This window comes from Vulpes vulpes, chromosome 8 (genome assembly GCF_048418805.1).
Source record: "Vulpes vulpes isolate BD-2025 chromosome 8, VulVul3, whole genome shotgun sequence".
NCBI lineage: Eukaryota > Metazoa > Chordata > Mammalia > Carnivora > Canidae > Vulpes > Vulpes vulpes.
In genome coordinates, this window is record NC_132787.1 from 54687872 (window position 1) to 54715631 (window position 27760).

Below are 27760 nucleotides of genomic sequence, written 5' to 3' on the forward strand. Positions count from 1 at the left end.
GAAATCATACCTGAACTGAAATCAAGAGTTGGACGCTTAACTGACTGAGCCACCCAGGTGCCCCAAACCAGTTTGTTTAACATGGTAAAATATGTCTTAACTTCATATGGCATGGTGGTCAAGGTATTTTTCATTGAACTGGAGTCACTTTTTCAGATGACTAATTGGCAAGGGGTTAAGTGACAGGAAAAGCTCACTTAATATTATCCACACAACATAGCAGCATGATGCCTCTGTGGCCAACTGAAAACATTTCCAGACTGACATCTGCCAGTCTATTTGATTTTTGCACTTTCTCTTCTAGCCAGATTTGTCTCCACATTTTAATTTCTTTTCCCTCTTCACCTTCTTACCTTCCAGATGTTAAGGAATCAATTTAATTTGCTGTATTTCTTTCTTTTTCTCCAATGTGTTCACCATACATTGCTAGAATCTTCCTGTTGTTCTTTTGTTCTTAGTTTTCATGTGCTTTTTCCCCTTCCCATCCCTTATTTAAGACGGGGATGGCCAGATGGAGAGGGAGAGAGAGCATCTCAAGCAGACTCCACACCCAGTGTGGAGCCCAATGTGGGGCTTGTCTTGGGGGATCGATCTCACAACCCTGAGATCATGGCCTGAGCCAAAATCAGGAGTTAGGTGCTTAACTGACTGAGGTGCCCAAGCGCCCCTCTTCCCATCCCTTATTAAGCCTATACCACTTTATCCCACTTTGGCTTTCTCCTCCTTTAGTTCAAAATATGTGTTTATCCATGACGTACAGAGCAGCCCATTTCCAGAAAACTTGTGCATAAATGTTTATGGTCAATTTACCTATTCTACGAAACTTTTTGCCTAGTACCTTCACCAGGTCAGCCATTATATCAAGTGCCAAGGATTTGCACACACATGAATAATAATGGATGGGAGTCTACCTCAGGGACTTCACAAAGTATACAGCAGAGACATTACAAAACTATTTTGTTTGTAAATTTCCACGCTAGAAATACGAACCAGTTGCTATGAGAGGATGAATCCATAGCTTCTCCCAGGTTGCTGAGAAGGCTGTGAGAATGTTAGGAAGGATATACAAAGGAGACTATAGTGCTGGGTCTTTGAAAAATGAGAACTTCAGTAGGTTGAAAGCGAAAAGGATAGGATTTTTAAAAAGTCTGGGGAGAAGGTATGAATGAGCCAAGGCAAAGGTAAAGTGCTTGACTGTTTAGAGAAGGCTAGATAATTCAGTGTGACAGAAACAAGAGGTGGTAAGGGGTAGCAGATGAGTCTGGAGTGATACCATGGGGCGAGATTGTGAAACCAAACTGATGATCTTACTCCAAAGGAAACAGGGGTACAATTAGCTCTTTAGGAATATTTCTGGTATTAACATGATTGTACTGAGTTGAAAGAGGAACATGTATAAGAAAGTAGTAAGGACTCTACTACAAGGGACCAAGTTCAACTTAATGACAGCTTGAATCTAAAGCCATAAGGAAAGGAAGTGATGTATGAAAAATATTTTGGTAGTTGTAGAAAACAGATTTTGCTTAACATTTGAGAGGTGAAAGGAGAAAACAGAAGAATTAAATGCAATCCATGACTTGTAGGGGTGGCATGTGAGGTCTAAAAATTAGAACGAGAGTGGACGCAGAGTCTAGATCTCACTTTGAGAGTACCGAAATAGATGTAATGGTTTAGATGCACTGCAGTATTTATGGGTTATTCAAACACAGATATCCAATAAACAGCAAAAAGTTGGGGCCTGGACCTCAAGTTTGAGGACAGACATGTATATTTTGGAGTTATCAGTAATATAAGGATAGCTGAAGCCCTAAATACAGGAGACAAACTAGTGGAGCTTGTCCTTGAATTCTTTGTTTGAAGTTTTTTATAAAGGGGTATGTATCTTAAAGCAGAGGCATAGCTGTTTTGACTGGTCACTGTATAAAATCACTAAAAGGTGATCTAAGAATAGTCAATATAGGGAAGCCTGGGTGGCTCAGCAGTTGAGCACCTGCCTTCGACCCAAGACATGATCTTGGAGTCCCAGGATCAGGTCCCACATCTGGCTCCCTGCGAGGAGCCTGCTTCACCGTCTACCTATGTCTCTGCCTCTCACTCCCTCTCTCTCTCTGTGTCTTTCAGGAATAAATAAAATCTTTTAAAAAAATAAATTAAAAAACAGTCGATATAAATTGATTCTAAAGTACTTGATTCCAGAAGCAAAGTTGTAGCATTACATTAACTCCTAAGCAAAAACAGCACCTACGGAAACGAAGTAAAGTGGAAAAGGAGAAAGAAGCAAGGGGAAATGAGGACGAGGCAGAGGAAGGGCAAAAGGACATAGAAAAAAAAAGGGAGTTTGTTTCTTGAAAATCATTTTGCTAAACTTTATGTGAATCAGATATAAAAAATGTTGAAATTAATATTGAGACTGAGTGAAAAAGGACCAAATAAAATAAGAATGTATGAAAAACAAGGATGAAAAACAACAGACAAGAATTCAAGAGCCAAAAGTATTAAAAAGGCACAAAAGGAGAAACGACAGAGAAGTAAATTTTTAAGAGAATATTAAAATCTAATCTAAAATATGGTTTCAGGTTCAGCACTTGAAATAACTAGAACTAAGTGATTAAATTGCTTGAGAATTTTATCCTGTTGGGTCAACCATGTCTGTAGTAGGACATAGGGGCACCTGGCTGGCTTTGTCAATAGAGCATGTGACTCGATGCTAGGTTCATGAGTTCAAGCCCCACATTGGGTGTGGAACCCACTAAAAAATACACACACACACACACACACATACACACAAGAACAGGATGTAAGACTCAATTTGCCCATTCTATTCAAACTATGTCACACATGCTACAAATTTTTCTTTGGGGACCCTTACAGTATAAGCTATTTGGTCCAATCACTTAATGTGCAATTATAGGAGTATAACCACTGCTCTTGGCCTTTTTGCTGAGCTGTCTGAAGACAACCCAGTAGGGCTGTCGGTTCCCAACCAGGAGCCTTGTGTGGTCATCAACATTAAACTCCTTAATAATGAAAACTCCCAAGATGGGACGATAAATTATGTTTTCTTTTATATATATTAGTAAATGCTGTGTATGCAGGAGTGATTACCCATTTGTTTTCATTTGCTTTTGCAAGACTTCCTAGTGATAAAAGTAGAAAATAAAAAATTTACATTCCTTAAACTTGAACTTGAGGAGCTGGGACCAAATTTTTAAAGTTTTTCTATAGAATCAGATCCCTGAATATATTACAGGAAAATATTTGACAGAATGGGGGAGAGGGGACAGTTTACACAATTTCTCAAGAATACATCTATCTCATCCACAAAGTAAGTTTCAAACTGTAGAAAGTCGCTATAGCTGGACAGTTTTCAAGGCTTCAGGGTACTTATCTGAAGTACTGGGGAATTCTTAACTGGGGATCATGGACCACTACACCATGAACAGGCTTTTGTGGAGTTCTTGAACACCCACAGTATGTATGCATGCCTGCATGTACACTGAACATTCTTCTAGGGAAAGGCACATATATTCCATCAGATTTTCAAGGTTTTCCAAAAAGCTTAATAACCACTAGACATTTAAATGAACAGATGTATCCACAATGTGCCAAATATTATTACACTTCAACATGTGTGACAATTCTTAATAAAAGCATGTTATGAAGTTCAGTGTCATGAAAACCAGCAAAACTACTCTGTAAAATTAGTTGGGTGCCTTTAGTTACTAGAGGTTCACACAATCCTCAACCCACTGCAACCCTTCTGCCCCACACTCCCCTTGAGCAATCTCTGCCTGCATGAAGGTGTTCCTTAACTATAACATTCAAAATACATTTTTGGTACTTATTTTGCTCTCTCAGTGGAATAGTCTAGTGGAGAAAAGCACAGACTTGAATCAAACTGCTTGGGTTCAAATCTCAGCTCCATCACTTTCTAGCGCCACAACTTTGGGAAAATCATTGAACTTTTCTGTGCCACCAACAGAAGAATCCTTTGTAAAGTTTCTTCATTCATATGGGGTAAACAGTGCTAACCTCAACATGTGAATGTGAGATGTAAGCTCCGAACAAAGTATATTATGTGAATATTAGTTATCTGGTACCTTTTCTTAAAAATTGCTTGAAACCTGCCTCCTATGTCTCATTCTACCTTTGATGGTTCCCCAGTTTCATCTCCCTACTTTCAGGCTTAGCCCTAATACATCTTCTATACTTTGGCCATAATGATCATTTGAAACCATGAATCTGATGCCAGCTCTTGCCACTGATATTAGGGTAGCCTAAACTCCTTAGCATGGAAGACAAGTCTCTTTATTACGGTGTACCAGTCCGGTTCTTCTTCCTCAATTGTCCAAACTTACCCAATATGTTGGCTAAGTTGAACCACGCTAATTACTATCCCCAACATGGGTCTCACTCTTTTACTCATGACATTGCACAAACTGATGACTCTGTCCACAATTCCTCATTCTCCTTCTCTTACCATACTCCTTCCCAAAGTAAATTAGGTGTCCTAATTCTTACTAGGCCCCCAATAACCCCAGACACTGTTTATCACGTTCAACCTGAGATGCCTGGTTGCTTGTGGATACATGTCATCTGGTCAGATCTTCCCACTACCTCCAAGAAAGAAGGAAGTAGGAGCCATATCACGACAGTCTTATTCTCTCATTTTTCTACGTCATAACATTAAACCACTTTCTCATTCCTTTCTTCATTCTGCCTGTCTTCTCATTTTTTAATTGACCCAATGAGTTCAGGTAGAAATGTACCCAGAAAGTTACGTGTACATAAATAGCCAGATAACAAAACTTCACACCGAAGTGAACATTCTAGAAGTATTTATTTCATTGCTGGCCACTTGGTTGCTGCATGCAACTCTCAACAACGAGCTGCCACTCCACTTCGGTAGAAGAACCAAATGCTATGGTACCACTAAGGTTTTCAGATTTTGAGGCTTTTATTACCAACATCATTACTCTAGGGACAAGCCTTCTAGGGACTTAAAAGCACTTAATCTCTATAAAAAGTAACTTCGTATTTCATGCACAGACTCCAATTGGTAGATTTAAGTCCAAATTGGAAAGAAAAAAATTTATTCTAGTTCTGTAAATTATCAGGAACAAAATAAGCCACTTCTTCTTGCTTTAAGGAAATAGGGTTGTTTTTTTCCCTATCAGGAATCAGGACAGTAGCTTTGATGATTCCTTAGTTATAAAATTGTTTACTAGTTAAAGTTCTCTCCAAAGATGTTAAGAAGTTGGCTCATTTTCCTGTATGACTTTAAAGAAATATCTGCAGTATGTGTAAGTTCTAGGTTATACTGTAGACCCTTGTGATAATATTTAAAAGGTCTATTCTCCTCAATTAAAAAATCCTATCTCAGAAGGTAAAAGGAAATCCCCATCATCCCTGAGCAAAAAAGGGAAAAATTGCAGGTACTTTTATTTGTTAATAGAAGCCACTGAAATGAGTTACCTATCTCTAGAACATTCTCAGAGAATTTACATAAACTGAAGCAGATATGAGGTGTTCTCAGAGACTTTCTCAGATAAATATATTTAGTAGTTTGAGTAGCTGCTCTGTAAAAATTTAAATCTAACTACATAGCTGAACATTTTCCATTTTGAAATTTGAGAATATCCTGAGAGAATGCTTATAGGACATGAAACTACTGTGCACAGAGGAATTTTTTAAATGTCAGAAGGAGGAAAAGAGAATGGGGAAAACTACTACTAGAGAGTAGAGAAAGTAAAAAGAGGCAAGACAAAGCTGTAGTGATGGGCTGGGACCTATCTTCCCATTAAGTTGGGGGGCTCTGGCTAGCCGTATGCTATACTTACTCTTCTATTACTACAAACCGGATGCTGAAAAGTAAAAGTAAGAACGTCCCAAACTAAATTTAAGTCTTTTACAGAGTAAATGACAGAAAACACTTTAGCTTCTTAATCAAGGAGTGCTATAATATAATTTCAAGACATCTTAATATAATTCAATTATCCCTAAAGCAGTTGTGCAATAAGCAAAATGTCATAAAAGGAAAACAACAAAGGTTAACTTCCTACAGGGGCCAATAGACAAGATCTTTGCAGCACAGCAATTAACCTTCACATAGTGGAGTCTTGTTTACAAGGCCATCAAAAACTTAGATTACTGAAAATCACAAATGTCACCAACAAAAGGAATGTTGATTAGATACAGTCAAAAACCTTTCCAACGGGCTGCCTTCTCTGAAGGAATTTCAGACTGTTGCCTGCATGGGCTAAGCCAGATCTCACTGATGGCTCTATTAGAGAAAGAAAATGCCCCCACTCAGTGCTATTTTAAAAATGTAAAAACACTGGGAGGGAAAAAAACCAAAATAAAACAATCTACTGTTCCCTAACATATATAGCTCAACACCCAGAGAAAGCCTCTGCCCCCAAAAGAGACTTTCTACAAAGGGGTAAGCTTCATCAAATGAGGTGTAACACTTCATTTTCAGGACATGTCTTTCCTTGCAAGGTCTTTAGAAGCAAAAGTTCCACTTGGAATTCTAATACACATCTCTGTGAGCTCAGCTTCCTGAAAACATACACCTGCCGGGTTCTAGGTTTACCCTTGCCAGTGACTGGATACACTACTTCACAGCCACCAAAATCGCACATACACTATTAACATGATGAAAAATACAGCAACTGCTGCAAGTTTGGCGTAAGTGGAACGCATGTTCAAGTACTTTGCGTCCTGGCGGTATTTCTTGGACAGACTGGACAGATTGTTAGCCTTTGAATCCAATGCTGTGAAAGAAGAAAAAAGGAAAACAGTGATTAGTCTCTGAAGTATTCTCTCTCATGTATTTAGCATAAAAATAACTTAAATGAGTGGCATTATTCCAAAAAAACCACAAAGCTTAAATTATCACTTTTATTTCAAGAGTTAGGTTGCATATACTGATTAACCCATGATTCTAATACACTGTAAAATTTATATTGCATTTTAAAATTCCCAGACTAAATTATGTTCAAATTCTTGAGGCTGTACCATGAGGTGGTTAATTAAGAGTGCTGGCTCTCTGGGCAGCCCCGGTGGCTCAGCAGTTTAGCGCCACCTGAGGCCCAGGGTGTGATCCTGGGAGTCCTGGGATAGAGTCCCATGTCAGACTCCCTGCATGGAGCCTGCTTCTCCCTCTACCTGTGTCTCTGCCTCTCTTTCTCTGTGTCTCTCATGAATAAATAAATAAAATCTAAAAAAAAAAAAAAAAAAAGAGTGCTGGCTCTGGTCTCGGGTCTTTGGTTCAAATCTCAGCTGCACCAGCCATGTGACATTTGTCAATTCACTTCGTGTCCACTAAGACCCTGTTTCATCATCTATAATATGAAGGTAACAACATAAAATGTACTATAGGATTTTAGGTACCTGAGAATGCCTGTAAAGTGAACACAATCCTTCCATATAAGTCTTTGATAAGTGTTAGTTGATAATAATCATCTTTTAATGCTCTAAATCATATTCTCTCATATCTTAAAAAATGATAATCTATGTAAGATAAGACTCAGGTAACCAGAAAATTCAATGAATCAGAAACTGAGTATTGAGTTATATCTCAATGGTGACTGCTACCAAATTGCCAAAATTCTCCACGTGGTAAAGACTATTATGATGTTACCAGAAATTATATTTCAACAGACACTGGAAAGTAACTAAAATATAATCACAGGTGCTGGACAACCACCAATAACTACTAAATTAAGCTTTTAAGGACCTTTTGCAAAGTTTTTTCTAAAAGGATATCTATAATGTGGCTGCCTTCTATAACTGTCAACCGAGCACGTAAGAGAAGCAACCAGAGAGAAACAAGCTAGACTGGAGTAAAATACATGACATATTTTAATAATAAAAACAAATTCTCAGTGTGACATGTGAATTTTGATCATTTTACTTCTTTAAAGTTTTGAAAAAACTATTTTGCAATATGAATTTGTTCTTCCTTAGAGAATACTTTTGGAATATTTGAAGTTGCTTAACAAACTGAGTTGATTGAGAAATGTGGTATTACTTAATGACAGAAACATGACAACCACTTCTAAATTAGCAATTTGACCTGTAAGAAAAACACTTAGTCACACAAGAAAAGTTAGGAGATGAGAAATAACCATGACAATGCTGTGAGGAATCTTTCCAACCAACCTACTAAAATGGACACTCCACTGGAGAGAGGTTTTTAACTACTATGTATGTAACTATATCCCCAAGGCCCAGAACAGAGTCTGGCAATAGTGCTCAAAAAAAAAAAAAAAAAAAAAAAATTGCTAAATGAATTTAAATCTGAGAATAACTGGGCAGCAGAACAAGTATTAGCGAATATTATACGAAATAAGCAACAGGTAAAGATAATTCCTTTACATAGGAACATTTGGAAACACATGATATCACAAAGACAAAGCCACTACTGGGAGAAGTCATTTAGCAAATATTTATGTTATAGTCATTTAGCAAATATTTACGTTATAGTACCATGCAAAGTGTCAGAAGATACAATGATGATTACAACACATTGTACAATACAATGTACAATACAATGTACCCAGTAGGGTGCACCTCTGAATGAAAAAACAAAACCCATAACTTAAAAGAAACAGGTATTTTACACAATAAAAATAGGCATCATTTCATATTGCTGAAAGAATCCACAGGGACTACTTTTGAGTCCTAAATGCAAGGCAGGCTAGCTATAAAACTAGAAATGAGAAAAAGGGACACCTGGGTGGCACAGGTGGTTGCACATCTAACTCTTGTTTTGGCTCAGGTCATGGCCTCGGGGTTGTGAGATGGAGGCCCATGTTGGGCTTCGTGCTCAGCAGGGAGTCTGCTTAAGACTCTGCCTTTCCCTCTGGCACTCCTCCCTACTTAGACACTCTCTCTCTCATACATACATACATACATACATACATACATATATACATAAATCAGTCTTAAAAATAAACTAGGAGGGCATCTGGTGCAGTTGGTTGGGCAACTGACTCTTGGGTTTCAGCTCAGGTTCTGATTTCAGGGTCCTTGGATTAAGCCCCATAGCAGGCTCTGTGCTCAGCATAGAGTCCACTGGGCTCTCTCTCTCCTTCTCCCTTTGCCCCTCCCCATCTGTACTCGCTTGCTGTCACATAAATAAATCTTAAAAAAAAATTAGAAAGAGAAAGAAGGCATATAAGATGGATTCTTATTATGAAGAAGTCAAAAAGAGGAAGAAAATATTTTTTGAGGTAAGCTAATCTCACTATCTTCAGAACGTGCTCTGTGCTTTTTCTTACTCCCTCTTAAAATCCCACTCTTAACTATTTTTTGATCTATCCAAATTCAAGAAATCTTCCCAGTTCACCTTATCTACTTCCCGCTACATCTTACAGCTCTTATTGTTTATATATCTATTTAAAACTGTAACACACTGAAGATGGACAAAGACTTGGAGAGGCCATGAGTTCTAGGCAGTAGCAGTGTGACTAAAAGTAAACTACTTAACTTTTCCAAGTCTCTGCTTTATCTGTAAAACTGGTTTGATACCACCTAATTTACAAGGGATTACCCTAAAGCATAAGTAAGATGTATGTATAAAGTCCCTCTGGAGCACCTGGGTGGGATAAGCATCTAACTCTCTGTTTTGGCTCAGGTCATGATCTCAGGGTCCTGGGATCATGTCCCGTGTCAGACTGCGTTCAGCATGGAGTCTGCCTAAGATTCTCTCTCTCCCTCTGCCCCTCTCCCAGCTTGTGCTTTCACTCTCTTTTTCTCTCTCACATAAATAAAATCTTAAGAAAAATAAAGTCCCATTACCATATTGCCTAACACAAAGTAAGTGTTCAGTTGATGTCTGTACCCTTATACTATAAATTACTCTGTGACAATGACAATGTTTCTTATCTTTCCAATTAGATGAAGCTACTAAAGATTAAAGAAATGTATTAACTGACCCTTAAACATGGGTTTAAGCTGTGTGCATTCCCTTATACACACATTTTTTTTTTGAGGGAATACCATAGATGTTTTCTCTTCCTTACGATTTTAATAACATTTTTTTCTCTAACTTACTTTATTGTAAGAATACAATATATAATATGTGTAACGTACAAAATAACATGTTAACTGACTGCTAAGGGAAAAGCTTTTAGTCAACAGCTGGCTATTAGTAATTAAGTTTTGGGGAAGTCAAATGTTGTATGTGGAGCCCCTAACCCCCATACTGTTCAAAGGTCAACGGTCTTCTTTTCCCATCAGTACATCAGCTTTGAAGTAACCAGCAAAGCACTAGATGAGAATCCTTTTACACTTTTGATAAAATGATTATATAAATTTGAGATCGAAGAAAAACTGCTCTCGTCTATTTTATCCCAGGTACTAACTGTTAAGTCTGTTATGATGAAAATTTACAGACTCACTCATCTAACATTTGATGTTTAAAGAGTATGAAGCTGGGACAACTGCTGACTAGAGACATGGAGGTTACAATTTGTAGTTTGTAATAAAGGAAAACCCATTTACTCATGAATGACATCACAAAGTTGAGTTCATGAAATACTCATTAAAGCATTACTGTGAGAACAACAAAAGAAGTATATGAAACAGATACAAAATACATAAATACTACATTTAAAGAGTACAGTAAACACTTAGGTGATATTTAAACATTAGGCAAATATATATATTTTAAGGCAAATTAGGAAAGTACACACAAACACATACACGCACAAATACCCAGGATATGCTTCAAAAACCATTACCTAAAAAAATAAAAAAATAAAAAATAAAAAATAAAAATAAAAATAAAAAACCATTACCTAGCTAAGTGTCTTAAAGAGGTTAAAGGACAAAAGAGATTAATGTGATGTGGGCTACTAGAATCAGGGAAGGCATCTCTGAAGAGGCAATTCTTATCTGGATCTTAAAGAACAGGTCCAGGATGGTGAGGAAGCTGACCCAGCTGAGGCGGAATGTTTGGGAGCCACAGAGCATGAAAGAAGTTTGAAATCTTCCACGACAGAGAGAATACAATGTCTTGCACATTACAAACATGCAATAAGAATAAAAGTTGAAATCAAACTAGATCTTATCTTGTGGTCACAGATTTTAAAAGTTTTTCAGAAGAGGAATGCCTTGATAAAAATACTGGAGGGTATTATGCTGAGTGAAGTAAGTCAATCGGAGAAGGACAAACAGTGTATGTTCTCATTTGGGGAATACAAATAATAGTGAAAGGGAATATAAGGGAAGGGAGAAGAAATGTGTGGGAAATATCAGAAAGGGAGACAACATAAAGACTCCTAACTCTGGGAAACGAACTACGGGTGGTGGAAGGGGAGGAGGGCGGGGGGTGGGGGTGAATGGGTGACGGGCACCGAGGGGGACACTTGACGGGATGAGCACTGGGTGTTATTCTGTATGTTGGTAAATTGAACACCAATAAAAAATTAATTTATTAAAAAAAATGGCATTTTATGACATTTGATCTGGCAGCAATAATGTCTCCCAAAGTGACTAGTCAGGAAACCACTGCAATAAATCTTTGACAATTTCCTCTCATTCTTCATTTCCCTTAGCTTATGTGTTTCTGTAAATATTTACTTAATGTTGTAAATATCTTGGAAGCAGTAATTGCTTCTAATATGGAATAAGACCTTCTCACCATTCCAACTCAACAGAAACTAATCACACTAGGGAAAAAAATAATACCACACTGGAAGTTTTGTAATGTAATCTATCTCTAAGAGATAAAATGTTTAACAGTACTGGATAAGAGTCTAACAGCAAAAAAAAGTATCCCCAAATAAGCTATCCTTGCCTACAGGAAGGACTCGTAATGCTTTACACACCTGAGAGTGCTTCTCCCCGTTGTAACACTTCTTCAATATTGGCCACCATGATCCTCTGCACATCTTGCAATTCAGTGTTGATGGAGCCTAGGTTTCTCCGAGCACGGCTGTCAATGTAGAGCTTCTTGGTTTTCTGAATGTAGGTATCTGGGATAATTAAGAAAAGTGACCATGAACAACTGTGTCCATCAAAGTATTGCAGGGATCAGGAAGTTCTGAGCTTAGTCCTGGATCTGCCAATGGTCCATGGCTAACCAAGCTCTTGAATGAGCATCAAAATTTGAGTTTTGATTTCTTCATCTGTAAAATGGAGATAGATGACCATTCAGGAGAAATGTCCTCTGCATACCTTCAAATGAGAAGTCTGCTCTCAAGGTCCTTAGAGAAATTAGGCCCCATTGTAGTAAGCCTTTCATGAAAGCAGAGATTTTCAAACCATGTTCCGAGGATCCTTAGGGTTTCACTACTTAATGCTTTACATTCCCTGAAAAGGATACTGGCAACAATCTCGCATCACTACAGGTTAACATGGCAGCATTATTCTATCATCAAAAGTGGGAAAAATATTGTCTTCAAGTATTTTCTTTAATATACATTCCTAATTACACTCTGTTCTTAAGCTTCAGGTAAAGCAAAATCCCACTATAAAACTGTAGTTTTATTCATGATTAGCCCATGTCTGTATTTCTCAAAACTGTAAAAAGAATGACTTATTATTAAAAGATTATATTTTCAGTTTTTGGCAAAAATCCTTTTTATGAGTTATATGAGTTAGATACCTTTCATTTGCCTCTTTAGACCTCCTCTCCACCCTTCTGCACCACACTTTCTACTTTGGGAAGCTGACCTGCATGGACTACACGGTCGGCTCCTTGCCTTGGAGCTTCCACTTAGGTTCCGCCAATGGGGGAACTCCAAGGGTAAGACATGAGAGCGGATAGTGACGTTAGGATTTTTATTCCCCACCCTATCCCTGATAAGTCACCCTGGCCTGGCAGTAACTCTCCAACCAGAGGTTACTACTCCTCTCAAGTTGGTCTTCTCTATAAATTTTCTCCTTTGCAGTTCTTTCTCTTATTCCCTCAGGCCTAGGGATGAAAACAATTACACTGTTACTGATCTCAGATTACAGTACCTTGTAGTTCACCTATACCCCATTCATTAAGCTAATTTGAGTGTACCAACTATTCCCTGTGTGACCTTGATATAGTAGTCTTATTTTATTTTTTTTCTTGGGTTTACTGGACCCTTAATATCTTCAAAAATAAAACCTGAAAAAGCAGACATTATAAAAATTGGCACTTGAAGAGTTTATAGTTATGAAACACTGGAGTGTTTTGCTAAATTTTATTTCTAAAAGTAAGATGACCATTTATCAAGCAAACTGGAAACACTTCAGAAATTCGGATACAGTAAAACGCATTTCTTTTTTAACTAAAAATATCAGTAATGTAGTCTAATCATACATACTCTCACTTCTCTACTTAGGGTACCCAAGACATTTCCTTTGATTTCTTGACATCAGATGCTTTACTGATGATGAATCTTTCCGTAATTATTGTACATACATGGATGGACATCGACGCTCACTATTTCTGCATGTAATAAATGTTATCCACCCCTAATACCATACCTCTTCCAGTTTTTTTTGTTTGTTTGTTTTTTGTTTTTTTAATTAGAGGATCTACAAGAAACAAAATAGCTTCTTTCTGATTTCCAAATTCTGATCTCCAGAAAATGAACCTTACGGGGCAGGGCAGGGGGTGGGCTCAGCTACTATACACCAGTCAAGCAGATCTTTGGGAATAGTTCTGATGACTAATCAAATCAATCATAAAAAAGATCAAATGGCAACAAGTTCTAAGAAAAAGATCAAAAGACCAGAGAAAATTACTTAGGAGAAAAAGTCTCATTCATTCAAAAGACAAAAAGAGATGAAATGGAAGAGACAGAATCCAAAACTTCAGTAAGAAAACATCAGGGAAAAAAAGTGACAAAATTATTATCAATGTAACAAACAGCTTCTTCTTACCGTTTGCTCTCTTGATATAAAGAGCAAAAACTTACCGAACTCAATAAAGGAATAGGGCCTAGACACAGTGGGCACTTTCTTCCCATGCTGTTCATCAAACTCTGAGTGCAAATCTTCCAGGTAGGCAAAAGCCAATTTCTTAGGGAAGGCAGCTTCACACAAAACCAAATAACAAACTCCCTGCTCAATAATGTAGCTGAAGAGACAAAAAAAAAAAAAAGAAAAAGTTGTCTGTAAAATAATACCCCCAACAACTTGAAGCAGACTTTCAGTGCTTTACAAACTTTTGAAAATATTCTAGCCTAAGCCCTTTGAGGCTAGCTAAGTCAAAAAATCAACTTCAAACCACAAATGCTTAGAATCAGAAAGCAAACAATGTCCCATTATTAGAATTATATTCCAAAAGGAGTATCTAAACATGTTTATTATAATTGCTTATAATTCAGTAAAATATCTTAATACCTACGACTTTTTCTTGAAAACAGAGTTGTGACTCCATCTACCTTTTGATTATGTATGAAAACTACTGTGCGTGTGTGTGTGCATATGTATGTTGTTTTTTTTTTTTTTAAGATTTTACATATTTATTTGAGAGAGACAGAGAACATAAGCAGGGAGAGTGGCAAAGGGAGAGGGAGAAGTGACTCCCCACAGAGCTGGGAGCCCAATGTGGGGCTCAATCCCAGGTTCATGACAAAGGCAGATGCTTAACTGATTAAGCCACCCAGCAGCCCCTGGTATACATGTATTTAAACTCCTCCCAGTTACAAGAAAAACAGGGGAACTGGAAGTTGTTGTGGATACTTAGAATTTGGAAGTTAATGCTACAATGTTTACTGAGTACAGATAATGACCTTAGGACAAATAATATTCCCTAACTTCCAGGATAGAACTCTATATCAACTATCCAGTATCAGAAACTATCCAATAACAGAACTGACTTCCTCTTATGAGAGTGAGCTCTCTGGCATTCTGGAAGGAATTATATAACTACATGTCTGAGAGGTATTGGAAAGAAGTTAGGTTACTCAGTGATTTTCAAATGTGTTTTTTGCTTTAGTATTCTTTTTATTTCAGCAATAATTATATTCAGAAGACCCAGTATGTACATCAAATAAAATCAGAAGGTCATCAGTTGAAGTGGAGTGTAAGGGCCCAAAGTACTATATATACCCCAATCCCTACTCTTACTATGAGGCTCCTAACACATCCTAGGACTCCACAGAGCAGTATAGAGTGTATTATATAATCTCTTGGGCCCCTTAAAATGATGATGATGATGATGATGATGATGATGATGATGGTGAGACTGCTGTCCTATCTCTTGCTTGGGCATCTGAATCAACTGCTCCCAGACCATCTTCTAAATTACCAGTGTTATTCCTAAAGAGTAAATATGACCGTATTATGCTGCTTAAAAATTCTGAGGGTTCCCTAATTCTTATAAAATAAAATCATAGTCCTTGATATAATACTTGTGGCCTCCAAAACAGGTGTAGGTCACATTATATCATACTGTTCTCCAAACTTACGTTCTTTTATATCCTCATGGACTTCTGCTTATATATACATATATATTTCTAATTTTTAGTATATGTGCTGCCAAAGCAAGCACTACATATATATTTCTAACTGTAATATTCTTTGATGTACCTGGAGAAACTTTTGTTCATTTTCATATGCTTGATTCTACTATAATTTTTTCCATGAAATTTCTCTGTATTGCCCCTCGCTCTATCCCCTTGTCTCAAATGTATTCCCTACAAATGGAAATTTAATGCTTCCTTCCTTCTACTCAGTTTAATTTAACTGAATTACAGCACTTCTTGCCCTACAGTATCATAGTTTAGTTGTCTGAATATGTGTTTCTCTCTGCTACTAAGATAAGCTCATAAGAGCTATGGATGTTAAAGGCAGAACTTAACATACGGTCTGGCAAAAAATAGATCTTTAATAAATAGTCCTTTGATGGAAATAACAGATGAGATGAGATTATAAAGTTCCTAAAGCAAACCACACAGAAGAAAAAAATTTCTTTTCAATTCCACTAGAACTTCCCTAGGTTTTTTGTTCCTAACCCATGGTAGAGATAAAGATACCATACCTATATAATTGGCTGCCTAGATCATTTTTGGATGTTAAAAATTAGATTTATAGAAAAATGTTACATATACTACACAAATTAATACCTTATAAAACTTAATATCCACTACTTTCTTAACCAATAAACCAGGGTTTTGTTTTGATTTTGGTTTTGTATACTTGTTTGTTTCTGATGGGTGGAGGAGGGTTTTTTTTTTGTTGTTGTTTGTTTGTTTGTTTTTTTGCCTTTCAAGTTAAACACAGCAGGTCCCTCCCAGGTCTATTATCTTAGCCTCAGTTCCTAAAATAGTAATAAGGATTATTCAGCTAATCCTATTTTATTTTCCTTTGACCTTCTTGTTCTCTTTTTCTAATCCTTCCTGTTTTATCACCCTCACACTTGACATACTAAACATTTAATATCAATTATTTGTAGATAATTTGAAATTCAATTAAGTCCTTTTGATCCCTCTCTTGGCTATATGCATTGTCTGTAACCGATGATTGAGATGCTCTTAAATTACCTTTTTAAAATTTTTCTTTTTTTTAGTAACTAACATTTACTGATATTCTCTATGTGCAAGGCAAGATGTCAAGAGAGAGATTCCTTCATTATCCTCATAAAACCATGACCATTTTCTCTATTTTAAAAAGGAAATAGAGGCCTAGAGAAGTATATATGAGTTGTTTAAGGTTGTGTTAGTAAATGTTTGAGCAAGAGTACTAATCTACATACACCTGGTGCTAAGAGGTTCCTAAAGCAAACAATTATCTATTACTGCATAATGGATACAACATCCATTAGACATAGGATAACAGATTAACTTATTGTATGCAAACTGAATAAACAAACCAAGATTTCTGTTTTGCAGAATTGGAGCCAGGGAAGCTGTTTCCATGAAGAGGCTGTATTTTTAAAATTTTCTTTACTTTTAAAAAATTGTTACCATTCTTATCAGGTGCTACTTATATCTACTCTATCTCACACTAAATGATCACAAAGAAATAGGATTACACTCACTGGAAAGTCATGGCTCCAGCTTCCAAGGTACATCTGGTAGGGGACTGCTCATTCAACTTGCGGAAGAGTTGCTTGGCCTGACTCTGGTACTGTTGAAGATCCCGGCCAGACTGAAAGAAGATATCTTCATTTAAGAACTTTGCACACATACAAAAAGACATAACAAGTAATGAGCAGCATCATACTACAAGGACACTATATAAATAAGGTCCTTCATTAAAGATTAAGAAGATTCATTTTAGCAAAAGAAAAATGGCCTACTTTTAGAGCAAAAAGAAGACCAAACCCCTGGCTGTTCAAGAGAATCACATTAGGGCAGTCCGGGTGGCTCAGCAGTTTAGCACCGCCTTCAGCCCAGGGCCTGATCCCGGAGACCTGGGATCGAGTCCCAAGTCAGGCTCCCTGCATGGAGCCTGCTTCTCCCTCTGCCTGTGTCTCTGCCTCTGTGTATGTGTGTGTGTGTCTCTCATGAATAAATAAATAAAATCTTAAAAAAAAAAAAAAAAGAAAATCACATTATTTGCTAAGAAGCAAATTGTACTTTTTTTTAGATTTTTTTTAAATTTTTATTTATTTATGATAGTCACACAGAGAGAGAGAGAGAGAGAGAGAGAGAGAGAGAGGCAGAGACATAAGCAGGCTCCATGCACCAGGAGCCCGATGTGGGATTCGATCCCGCGTCTCCAGGATCGCGCCCTGGGCCAAAGGCAGGTGCCAAACCACTGCACCACCCAGGGATCCCCGCAAATTGTACTTCTTAACTGTCTTTAAGGCACTCAACTTTCAATCCAATGTTCTTTCCACTATTAGGTCAGTGGCCTCCTCCTAACTCATTTCACTTGCACACTTATTGGCACATAATTGCACAACATATTCTATACTCGGGAAAATCCTGGGAACAATAGACTGTGAATTTCACTTTTATCCTGGAATATCAAACAAAATCTTCCACAAAATGTTACAGAATTGAGCCATTTCAGCAAAACTAAATGTATGCACCCATACCTGCAAAATTACTAGGAACACTATCATGCAACTAGGTAAAAATGAACAAGAGTAAGGACTGAGATTGGAAAGTCAAATATTCTTTACTGAATAAATCTATTTGGTTACTGAGTTTGGATAGCAAGGGACATATACATACAAAATGAAAATAACAATATTCAGATGAAAGAATTACAGGTAATATTTTCTTGAACAATTTCTAAATAGTTTAATAATTTAAAAAATGAAGGAAAATAGTCTACTGAGGAAAATAGCAGTGTCATCACAAAAGGAGAACATCATATCCACTAACCTCTTAGATCCAAACGGGAAAGAATGGAATGGAAAGCAAATATACATTATTTATTTATCTATACACTGGGCAGGGGGGAGGCCCTTCTGTCATACGATAGAAAGGAATTACTTTGTTTTGAATTATTTGTTTGGATTGAACAATAAAACACAGTCTCTCCTTGGTAGGTGTTTAATAAGTAAATATTTACAATAAAAAAGCGTGGTTTTTTTAGGTTCTTCCTCAAAAGGCATTGAGGACTGGATCTGAGGTCTAACTTTTAGAAAATACAAAGTGAAACCTATAAATTCTAGATAGTGAACCACTGAGCAAGGGTAAAAACAAGGAAGCAATGATAAAATTGTGAAAGTGGGAGACAAGCAAACATACAAATATAGGATTCTAAGCTATATTTAAAAATGATGAACTGGAAATTTCAGAATAAGAAAATAAGTAAGTATAAAATGAACCAGGAGAGTTAGACAGATGCCTCTAGAAGTATCAATTTGTAGATTTATCTTGCTTAGTACTGTCCTATAGCAATGATTGGTTATAATACTCTTGAGAAAATTTCTATACTAACACATATGTATATTTATGTGTATATTTACATACTAACAATACTTTACAGTAATTAATATTATAATATATATTAACATTATTCTATTAACCAGTACATATTTTTTCATGACTAGTCAGCTAGTAAAGGAAAGTGAATACTATCAAATGCTTTTGAATCTGTGCACAATATCCTCTGTTCCTAAATTTGAATGGTGCTTGTCAATTTGTTTGCTTCACTAATGCCATTAGACAAGGCATTCAGAAGAGATCTGACCCCACAACATTAGATATAAAGGGATGCAAATAAAGTTGGAAATGTTACTAAAGTGCCAAGAAATAATATCAACGTTGATCAATGATTTTTTCAACCTTGGCTTTACACTAGAGTCACTTGGGTGTTGTACAAAAAAATAATCAAGCACTATCTCCTCCACCCCCAAACCAATTAAATCAGTATCTCAGAGGTGGAACTCAGAAATTGGTATTTTAAAAATAACCACAAACCACAGATATTAAGCAAAAGTGTTTTTGACAGTTAAAGGCAGTAAGCACCTTAAAGAAACTAGTTGAAGAAATAAATGGCAAAAAGTTGTCAAAAAAGACTAGTACAAATCCTTTGACTTTATAAGAAGCATTGTAAACATTACTTCAACCTAAGAGAAAGAGACTAATAATTGTATAGACTACAAGAAACTATGGCCAAAAGTATGCTATAGTTTCAGGGATTTATGATGAACAAAGTAGTAATCCACAAGGTACAACACTGAGATTGCATAGAGATTATGGCATGCCAACCAACATTTTACAGTGCTGATTCCAATAGCATCACCATCCCTGAGAACGCAATGCTGGCACAATCTTTCTGATAGTTACTTTTGCAATATGTATTAGAAATCATAAAATTTTGCATATTGTTTTATCCAAAAATTCTGTACCTTTGAAAATATACATACACATCATATGCTAAAAAAATAAAAACTCATATAAAAATAAAAAACAAACATTTGGTAATAGAATATAAAATTGGTTAAATAATGTAGTGTATTTATATAGTGGAATACCATACAGCCATTAAAATGTTGTATAATGGGATGCCTGGGTGGCTCGGTGGTTGAGCATCTGCTTTTGGCTTAGGGCGTGATCCCCAAGTTCCAAGATTGAGTCCCACATCGAGCTTCCTGCATGGAGCCTGCTTCTCCTTCTGCCTATGTCTCTGCCTCTCTCTCTCTCTCTGTGTCTATCATGAATAAATAAATAAAATCTTTTAAAAAATGTATAATATTTAATTACAGGAAAAGATATTCACACTCTAAGTGAAAAAAATCAGGGGGAACAGTCTTACAGTACTATTCATTATTTAATTTTATACACACATATAAAAATTAAGGTTATACATTAAAATGGACATAATTTAAGTGGGGATTTTGGTAATAATCACCATTAACATTTTGATCCTTTTGTTTATACATATTTACTGAATTTTTTTACATTAAACACAGACTAGTTTTGTAACAGGGAAAATTATTCATTTACCCACTCCTCTTTATTGCATATTTGTGCCCACAAATATGTACAGTTCTAATATGAGCTTTAAGGAAAAATGGATCTAGAAAAGATTTTTCAGAAATAGGCAAACTAACGAAATTAAATAAAAACTCACTTTCTGCCATCCCAGCCACTGTTCTAAACGCTTTACATAATTTAACTTAAATCATGCTTACAACTATCCTATGAGGTGATTAGAATCATAATGCCCATTTTCTGCACAAGAAGTCAAACCTGAAGGACTAGGGGCCAATGGGGAGGTGCCAGAACTTAAACCTAGGTATTCTAGTTCTGGAGTCCCTGTTCCTAAGCATGCTATACCACTCTACAGTTAAAACTGCTTTGGTGATCCACCTTCCAGGTGATCTTACTATTTGATATGAAATCTAATTCACAGGAAATGTTCAAGAAACTGTGTGGCAGTTTTGCTTTTAGGATTAAAGTCACAAAGGACCCAAAGTCACCAGACTACCTAAAAACAGTTAGATGTCTTCATTCTGCTTTCCACTTCATCTAGAACAAACTTGATGAATCTTGTATACAGTATAATGGAAATACGTATTAGCAATCCAATAACGAATTGGCTGTGAATGTCTGGACAAATTCTGAAACTAATTTGAGGTCATCCAACAGCATATTTAGGATTTGGCTCTATGTATAATATAAAAGGTACAGGGTTGAAATTTACCACACAACTACAATACTTTTTATTGCTATTACCTAGGACTCCAGAACAGTTAATTATATCAAATGCCACCTTTTATCTTTATAGGAATGTTTACCTAAGCTCTTACCTTTTTTAAATACATAATACTTTATTTATTATGTTCATATATAATAAATCCTTGAGGCCTTTAAACTCATGAGTCTTATGAACGTTTTGGTTATGATAAATTACAAAATGCCAAGAAAGATTCTTTGAGATCTCAAAGTAAAGAAACTTGAGGAGGAAGAGGTGCCTGGGTAGCTCAGTTGGTTAAGCAGCTCTTATCATTTTTAAATTCCTGCTGAACTCAGCTGGTCAAAGGCCAGAAGCACCAAGAACCAACCATTTTCCTCTAAAAGCAATTACAGAAAGGTGACTAATGAACTCTCAATAGTTGGGGGAGGGTGGCAGTTTAAATGTACAACAGACTCTCTGCTCTTTTGGTGTTCCCTGATGAATACTTGGTTAGATCAAACACCTTCAAGTCCACAGAGCTGAGGCAAGATGAAAGAAAAGAGAATACCCTTCATTTTGAGGTAGAATAGAAAAGTAGATGAAGAAATAGCAAACATCAAAAAAGGAGAAACACACCAAAAAGATAGAAGAAAGGAAAGAGAATATCAGAATCTAGGTTTGAAGAGAAAAGTTCATCTCTCTACCACCCTACATTGATATTTCTAGTTGAGCAAAGAGGAAAAAGTGCATGAGATCCACTGCCTAAATGATTTTTTGAATTTTAATCTCTATTGTATTATCTGAGTAACTGTTCATCTCCAATAATAAGGCAGTTTGTACAGGACTAGCACCTAGTAACCACCTAACATCTGATATCTATTATCGATGTAAATAATTGAAAAAGTACATTGAATTATTTGCATTGAACAATTAAAGTACTTAACTATAAAACTATTAGGCTGAAATATCCATTTCTTAAAAAGCTATTCTGGATTCCTAAGAAATACATTATTAAAAAGTTTTACAACAACAACAAAAAAGATTTAGAACAAGGCAGTGAAGTGTACCAGTTAGGCACTAAGGCTCTGGTCTAGACTCAGAAAGATATTGATTAAAAATAAATGGTTCTTGGGACGCCCAGGTGGCTCAGTGGTTGAGCATCTGCCTTTGGCTCAGGCGGTGATCCCAGAGTCCTGGGATTGAATGCCACATTGGGCTCCCCGCAACGAGCCTGCTTCTCCCTCTGCCTATCTCTCTGCCTCTCTGTGTCTTATGAATAAATAAAATCTTTGAAAAGCAAAAACAAAACAAAACCAATGGTTCTTGGGGTGCCTAGGTGGCTCAGTCAGTTAAGTGTCTACCTTCGACTCAGATCATGGTTTCAGGTCTGGGATGGAGTCCCATGTCAGGTTCCCTGCTCTGCAGGGGAGTCTGCTTCTCCATCTCCCTGTGCCACTCCCCCTGCTTATGCTCTCTCTCTCAAATAAATAAAGAAAATATTTAAAAATAAAAACCAAAAATAAAAATAAAAATAAAAACCAATGGTTCTTAACCAGAGGTGATTCTGCTGATCACATCTGGCAATGTCTGGGAATATCACACAACTGGAGGGGTGGTGGTGATGGTAGTGCTACTGCCACCTAAGGTGGAGAGGCCAGGACACCTGGGTGGCTCAGTCCGTTAAGTGTCTGCCTTTGGCTCAAGTAATGATCCGGAGGTCCTGGGATGGAGCCCCACATTGGCTCCCTGCTCAGCAGAGGTCCTGCTTCTTCCTCTCCCTCTGCCTGCCACTCCCCCTGCTTGTGCACTCTCTCTATCAAATAAATAAATAAATAAATCTTAAAAAATAATTAGACGTAGAACTATAGATATTAGTAGACATCCTACAATGCACAAGACTGTTTCTCACAACAAAAAATTATCTGACCTAAAGTTTCAACAGTGCTGACATTAAGAAATTGATGAAGGGGATCCCTGGGTGGCTCAGCGGTTTGGCGCCTGCCTTTGGCCAGGGCGCGATCCTGGAGACCCGGGATCAAGTCCCACGTTGGGCTCCTGGCATGGAGCCTGCTTCTCCCTCCTCCTGTGTGTCTGCCTCTCTCTCTCTGTCTATAATAAATAAATAAATCTTAAAAAAAAAAAAAAGAAATTGATGAAAAATCCCATAATGCTACTTATTAGCTATATGACTCATACAAAAAAACCCTATCACCTCTAGACTGGGAGATTCCTCATCTATAAATTATTAGGAATATTATAATATTATTAGGAATAATAACTATCCTAATATGATTGGTATGAAGATTGAATGAAATCATATGCTTGACAGGCTTCAGCACAGTGCCTGGCATGTAGCAGGTATTCTACAAATGTTCTGTACACTATCATCATAATAAAAATGAATCTAGTTTTCATATTTTTGCAGATATTAAAAGTTTAGGAAAGACTTTATTATTCAAAGTCCAAATTCCTAAAGGAAATAACTATGGAATTGTCATCATAACTATGGAATTTCCACAAATATTTTTGTGGAAAATTTCTCTTCATGTCAGTGAAACATAGTAACCCATTTGGTAGACCAACCCATCTTGGTAGACCAAATTCTAATTTGGAATTAAATTAAGAACACACAATAGGGGTGCCTGGGTAATTCAGTCAGTTGGGCAGTGACTCTTGATTTCGGCTGTGGGGGATCCAGCCTGTAAGGAGTCGGCTTGAGATTCTCTCCTTCTGTCTCTCCCCCAACTTGTGCATGTGCACACTCTCTCTCAAATAAATAAAATCTTAAAAAAAAAACAACCATACAATAATATACAAATTCTTTTTTCAGTAAAGTATAAGGCAGAGAGTAAGGAACTACAAATACCAAGTAGACTTTCAAATTCACTTTGTATTCTTTGCCCACATTGAAACCCAATGCAATTAACTGACCAGACTTCTCCCTGGGGAAAATCATTTCCCAAACTATATACATACCCTTCAAGGAAATGTTCCCACACTATTCCCTTGTTTAAGTCATGTTCCTGCATTTAACATTTCTCTGCTTCTAGAGAGAGGTCCTAGAAAACTCTTAACAAATAGCAAGAAAAGTATTTCGCAACTGAAAATTAAGGACACACTACTTTTCACATATATCAATGATTAGACTTTGTTTTATGCAATGAATAGAAAACATTTCACTTAGCATGACTTGCCACTTCATGATCTGTACCACTTTTCTCCTAAATGTGAAAATAAACATATTTCCAAATCAGACCTAAAAAAGGCATATAACCAAATAGAAGCTTTTCTAATGACTAGACAATACTGTCAGGTTAGATGTCATTTCTCCTGGGAAGACTTTTCCTGGTCTCCCAAAACCAACGTAAATACCTTTTCTGTAAGGTAAGAGTGAGGAAAAAGAGTCTTTTACCTTTACCTTTCCATAAGGTAATAAAACAGCCATTGAGCCTTCTTCCTTTTCCACAGCAGTTTTGCTATATTATAATTGCTTGTTAGTTTTCTGGCTTTTCCACTAAACCATAGCTCCATGAAAATAGGGACTGTGTGTCCTGTAACCTCCTGTATTAGCACCATGCTTGACACAACGGATGTATTTAATAAGGGCATTTTTTTTTTCTTCAAGAATATATGAGGGGACGTCTGAGTGGCTCAGTAGTTAAGTGTCTGCCTTTGGCCCAGTCTTGGGATCGAGTCCCACATCAGGCTCCCTTAGAGAAGCCTCCTTCTCCCTCTGCCTGTGTCTCTGCCCCCCTCATGAATAAATTTAAAAAGTCTTTTTTTTTATAAGGAATATATGAATGAAAAGTCTAAGAAGAGATATGTGCAAAATAATTTTTTCTACAACTCATCTTTTTTGGGGCATTGAGTTTTTTTTTTTTTTTAACTACTTAGGATGTATGAGAAAGTAAAATAAAATGGATCACTTTAAATTACCTACAAAATTTTCCTTCTCAGCCTCCCTTCTTCAGAGGCTGTCCAACCTTGCTCCAGAAACCTGTCCTCACAACACAAATTTCCCTTGTGATTCTAAGGCACCAAACAGATTCTATCCAAAATATCTGGAGCTGTTGTTGTTTTAATCAATTCAACACACTTTTCAGCACTTACCCGCATAAAACTGCTGTTGTTAAAGCTAAGAGAAACACAACAATGATTAAGATCTGCCGACTGCCTCCTAGGAAATTCAAAGTCTTGAAAAATAAAGGAAAACAGATAAAAGTACAAGGCATTACAGGAATACAACACAGGAGTTGTAATTCCAACAGTAGGAATGCAGGAAGGCTTACTGGAGGAGGTGGCATTTGGGCATAACCCTGAAAGAAAGTACTATACTGAACTTCAAACAGGTGTCTCCCTGTGGCAATGTTATCTCACCCACTTTAAGGAGATGTCATCATGATAGGTCAAGGACCAAGTGCCACCGCAAGAGAGCGTGAAGAATTTAGAAACTGATTCCCCAGGACCTGTTAGTCAGCCTTGATAGCAGCAGAAAAGGAGAAATCCCGAATGTTAACAAAGTCTCTAAGAATCTCCCGACACAGGGCGGCCCCATCAGCCGAAACCATCCCTGAAACGGAGCGCCCTTCTGGAGACAAACAGGTAAGACAGAAACAGATCTCTGCCAGGAAAGTCTCCTAACAAGTCGTCTCTCCGCTGCCAGAAGGGGTACAAGATCAACTCAGAGGGCTCGAGAGTGCACACGAGGTCGCCAGGGTCGCCTGCGTTCTAAGGAGAAATCCGGTAGGGAGAGCGGAGCCCAACAGGGACCTGGGGTCGCGGGGGTCTCGGGCTCACCTGTTCGTCCTCCTGCATCGAGGCGGCCAGCGGGAGCCCGTCCGCCACACGGGCGATCATCGTAAGCAACACCATCTTCACGGGCTACAGGGGTCCAACGCTGGCCCGGGTGGCCCCAGACGTCCTGACTTCCTCCGCCGCGACAACAGTTAGACGTCTACCTTAGTTCCCAAGACCCAGCTGCTTGCGTCTGCGCTTCCCGCTGAGGTGGCCGGAAACCAGTTTCGGAACTTCCGACTACCGGTCCGCTGAATGGGCTTCCGCCCGTCAACCACAACTACCGGAACACTGGTTCCGTGGTCTCTCTATCTACCTTCGGAAGCTTCCAAGGCCCCGCCCACTTTTCTGGATCAGGAGCTTCGAAATAAACCTTGCCCTTGAAGGGGGTGTGACTGAAGCAGAATGTTCTAGATCCCGATGCTTTAACTGTAGGGGGAGGACTAGGAAGGGTGGTACATATTTGCATATAGTTTTCTACTATATATATTATATATTTTATACAAAATACTTTCTATGTTCATATATTTCTAGGCAGGAATTTTTGTCGGCTTGTGTTTTTTTTTATGTGTATGATTGGTTTTTGCTTCATTGTGTAGGCCGTATCCCCAGATCCTTGAACAGTTTCCAGTAGAAAATATCTCTTCTTTGTGTAAAAAAAAAAAAAAAAATTTACCAAGTAGGGACCTCAGAAATCACCAAATCAAGCACCTTTCCAAAAGCTGGGATCTCTGCTACATCTGTTATCATAGGTAGCAGGGTAGCCTTGCTAGAACTTCCAGTAACTGGGCATTAACTCCCTACTGGGAAGACCTCTACGCAATCCTACCTGAGGAAGCGTTATCATCTCTCTTATCTTGGTGTCCCTGTCTCTAAATTGGGGATATTATCCACCTCTCCGGATTTTTGTGAACATGTGAGAAATGTGAGGTGCACCGGTTTGGCACCTGAGTAGCTCAGTGGTTGAGCGTCTGCCTTCGCTTACGTTGTGATCCCGGGGTCCTGGGATCCAGTTCTGCGTGGGATTCCCCACAGGGAGCCTGCTTCTCCCTCTGCCTGTGTCTCTGCCTCTCTCTGTGTCTCTCATGAATAAATAAATAAAATCTTTTTAAAAAGTAAGTTATACAAATGTTGTATTTATTATTACTTATATTAGTAACTACTGTTTATTAAGCACTTATAATTGGCATTTGAATTAACAGAAAGTGCTTTATGGATACCAGTTATTTAACCAAACAAGCCAGTAAGGTTTTTTAATATTTGGTTCCACTTTATAGTTGGAGAAAAAGCCTCAGAGAGCAATTTTTCCAAGGTGACACAGCTAGTAAAATTGGGAACAAGATTTGAGCTGAGGCTGAACTCCAAAGCCTCTACTTTTAATTGTGATGCAACTCTATCTTAATATTTATCCATAGGTTAAAGAGCTCATGCTTTCATTACCTTTTCTACAGCTCTACAACTATTAGGGAAAAGATAGTATTTTTTTTTAAAGAGATTTTATTTATCTATTTGAGAGAGAGATAACAAGCTGGGGGGAGGGGGAGAGGGAGAAGCAGGCTCCTCTCTAAACAAGGAGACTGATTCAGGACTCCATCCTAGGACTCTAGGATCATGACCTGAGTTAAAAGTAGATGCTTAACCAACTGAGCCACCCAGATGCCTGAAAACTAGTATTATTTCTTGAGAGGCTTTTGAGAGGTAGACCCAATAAGACCTACTAATTGACTCCACATGAAAGGTGAAGGACTGGGATATAGATAAGACAAAGAATAGAATGTTACTATTAACAGTGACAGAAAGTGAAAGGCAATCCTTGTGTATATGGGAGCCTAAACTGGTGAAACCATAGTGTCTTACATTTAGAATAGCCCATACATATATAACTTAATCTAACAACTTCCACTCAACAAGGACATACCTTCTGCCATAATCTCAAAAGGTTATTCAG

At 37.5% G+C, this 27760-nt stretch overlaps 1 protein-coding gene across 1 annotated transcript; it reads right to left on the reverse strand.

Annotated features, from left to right (window-relative positions):
* Positions 1–4821: 4821 nt before the first annotated feature.
* SEC22B (SEC22 homolog B, vesicle trafficking protein) lies at positions 4822–26209 on the reverse strand. Its single transcript, XM_025988772.2, has 5 exons — positions 25816–26209; positions 16976–17085; positions 13908–14068; positions 11841–11987; positions 4822–6776 (listed from the first exon to the last, which is right to left on the reverse strand). Exons 1-5 carry the CDS (start codon positions 25888–25890, stop codon positions 6622–6624), a joined length of 648 nt encoding a protein of 215 aa, XP_025844557.1. The 5' UTR covers positions 25891–26209; the 3' UTR covers positions 4822–6621.
* Between the last annotated feature and the right edge of the window lie 1551 nt (positions 26210–27760).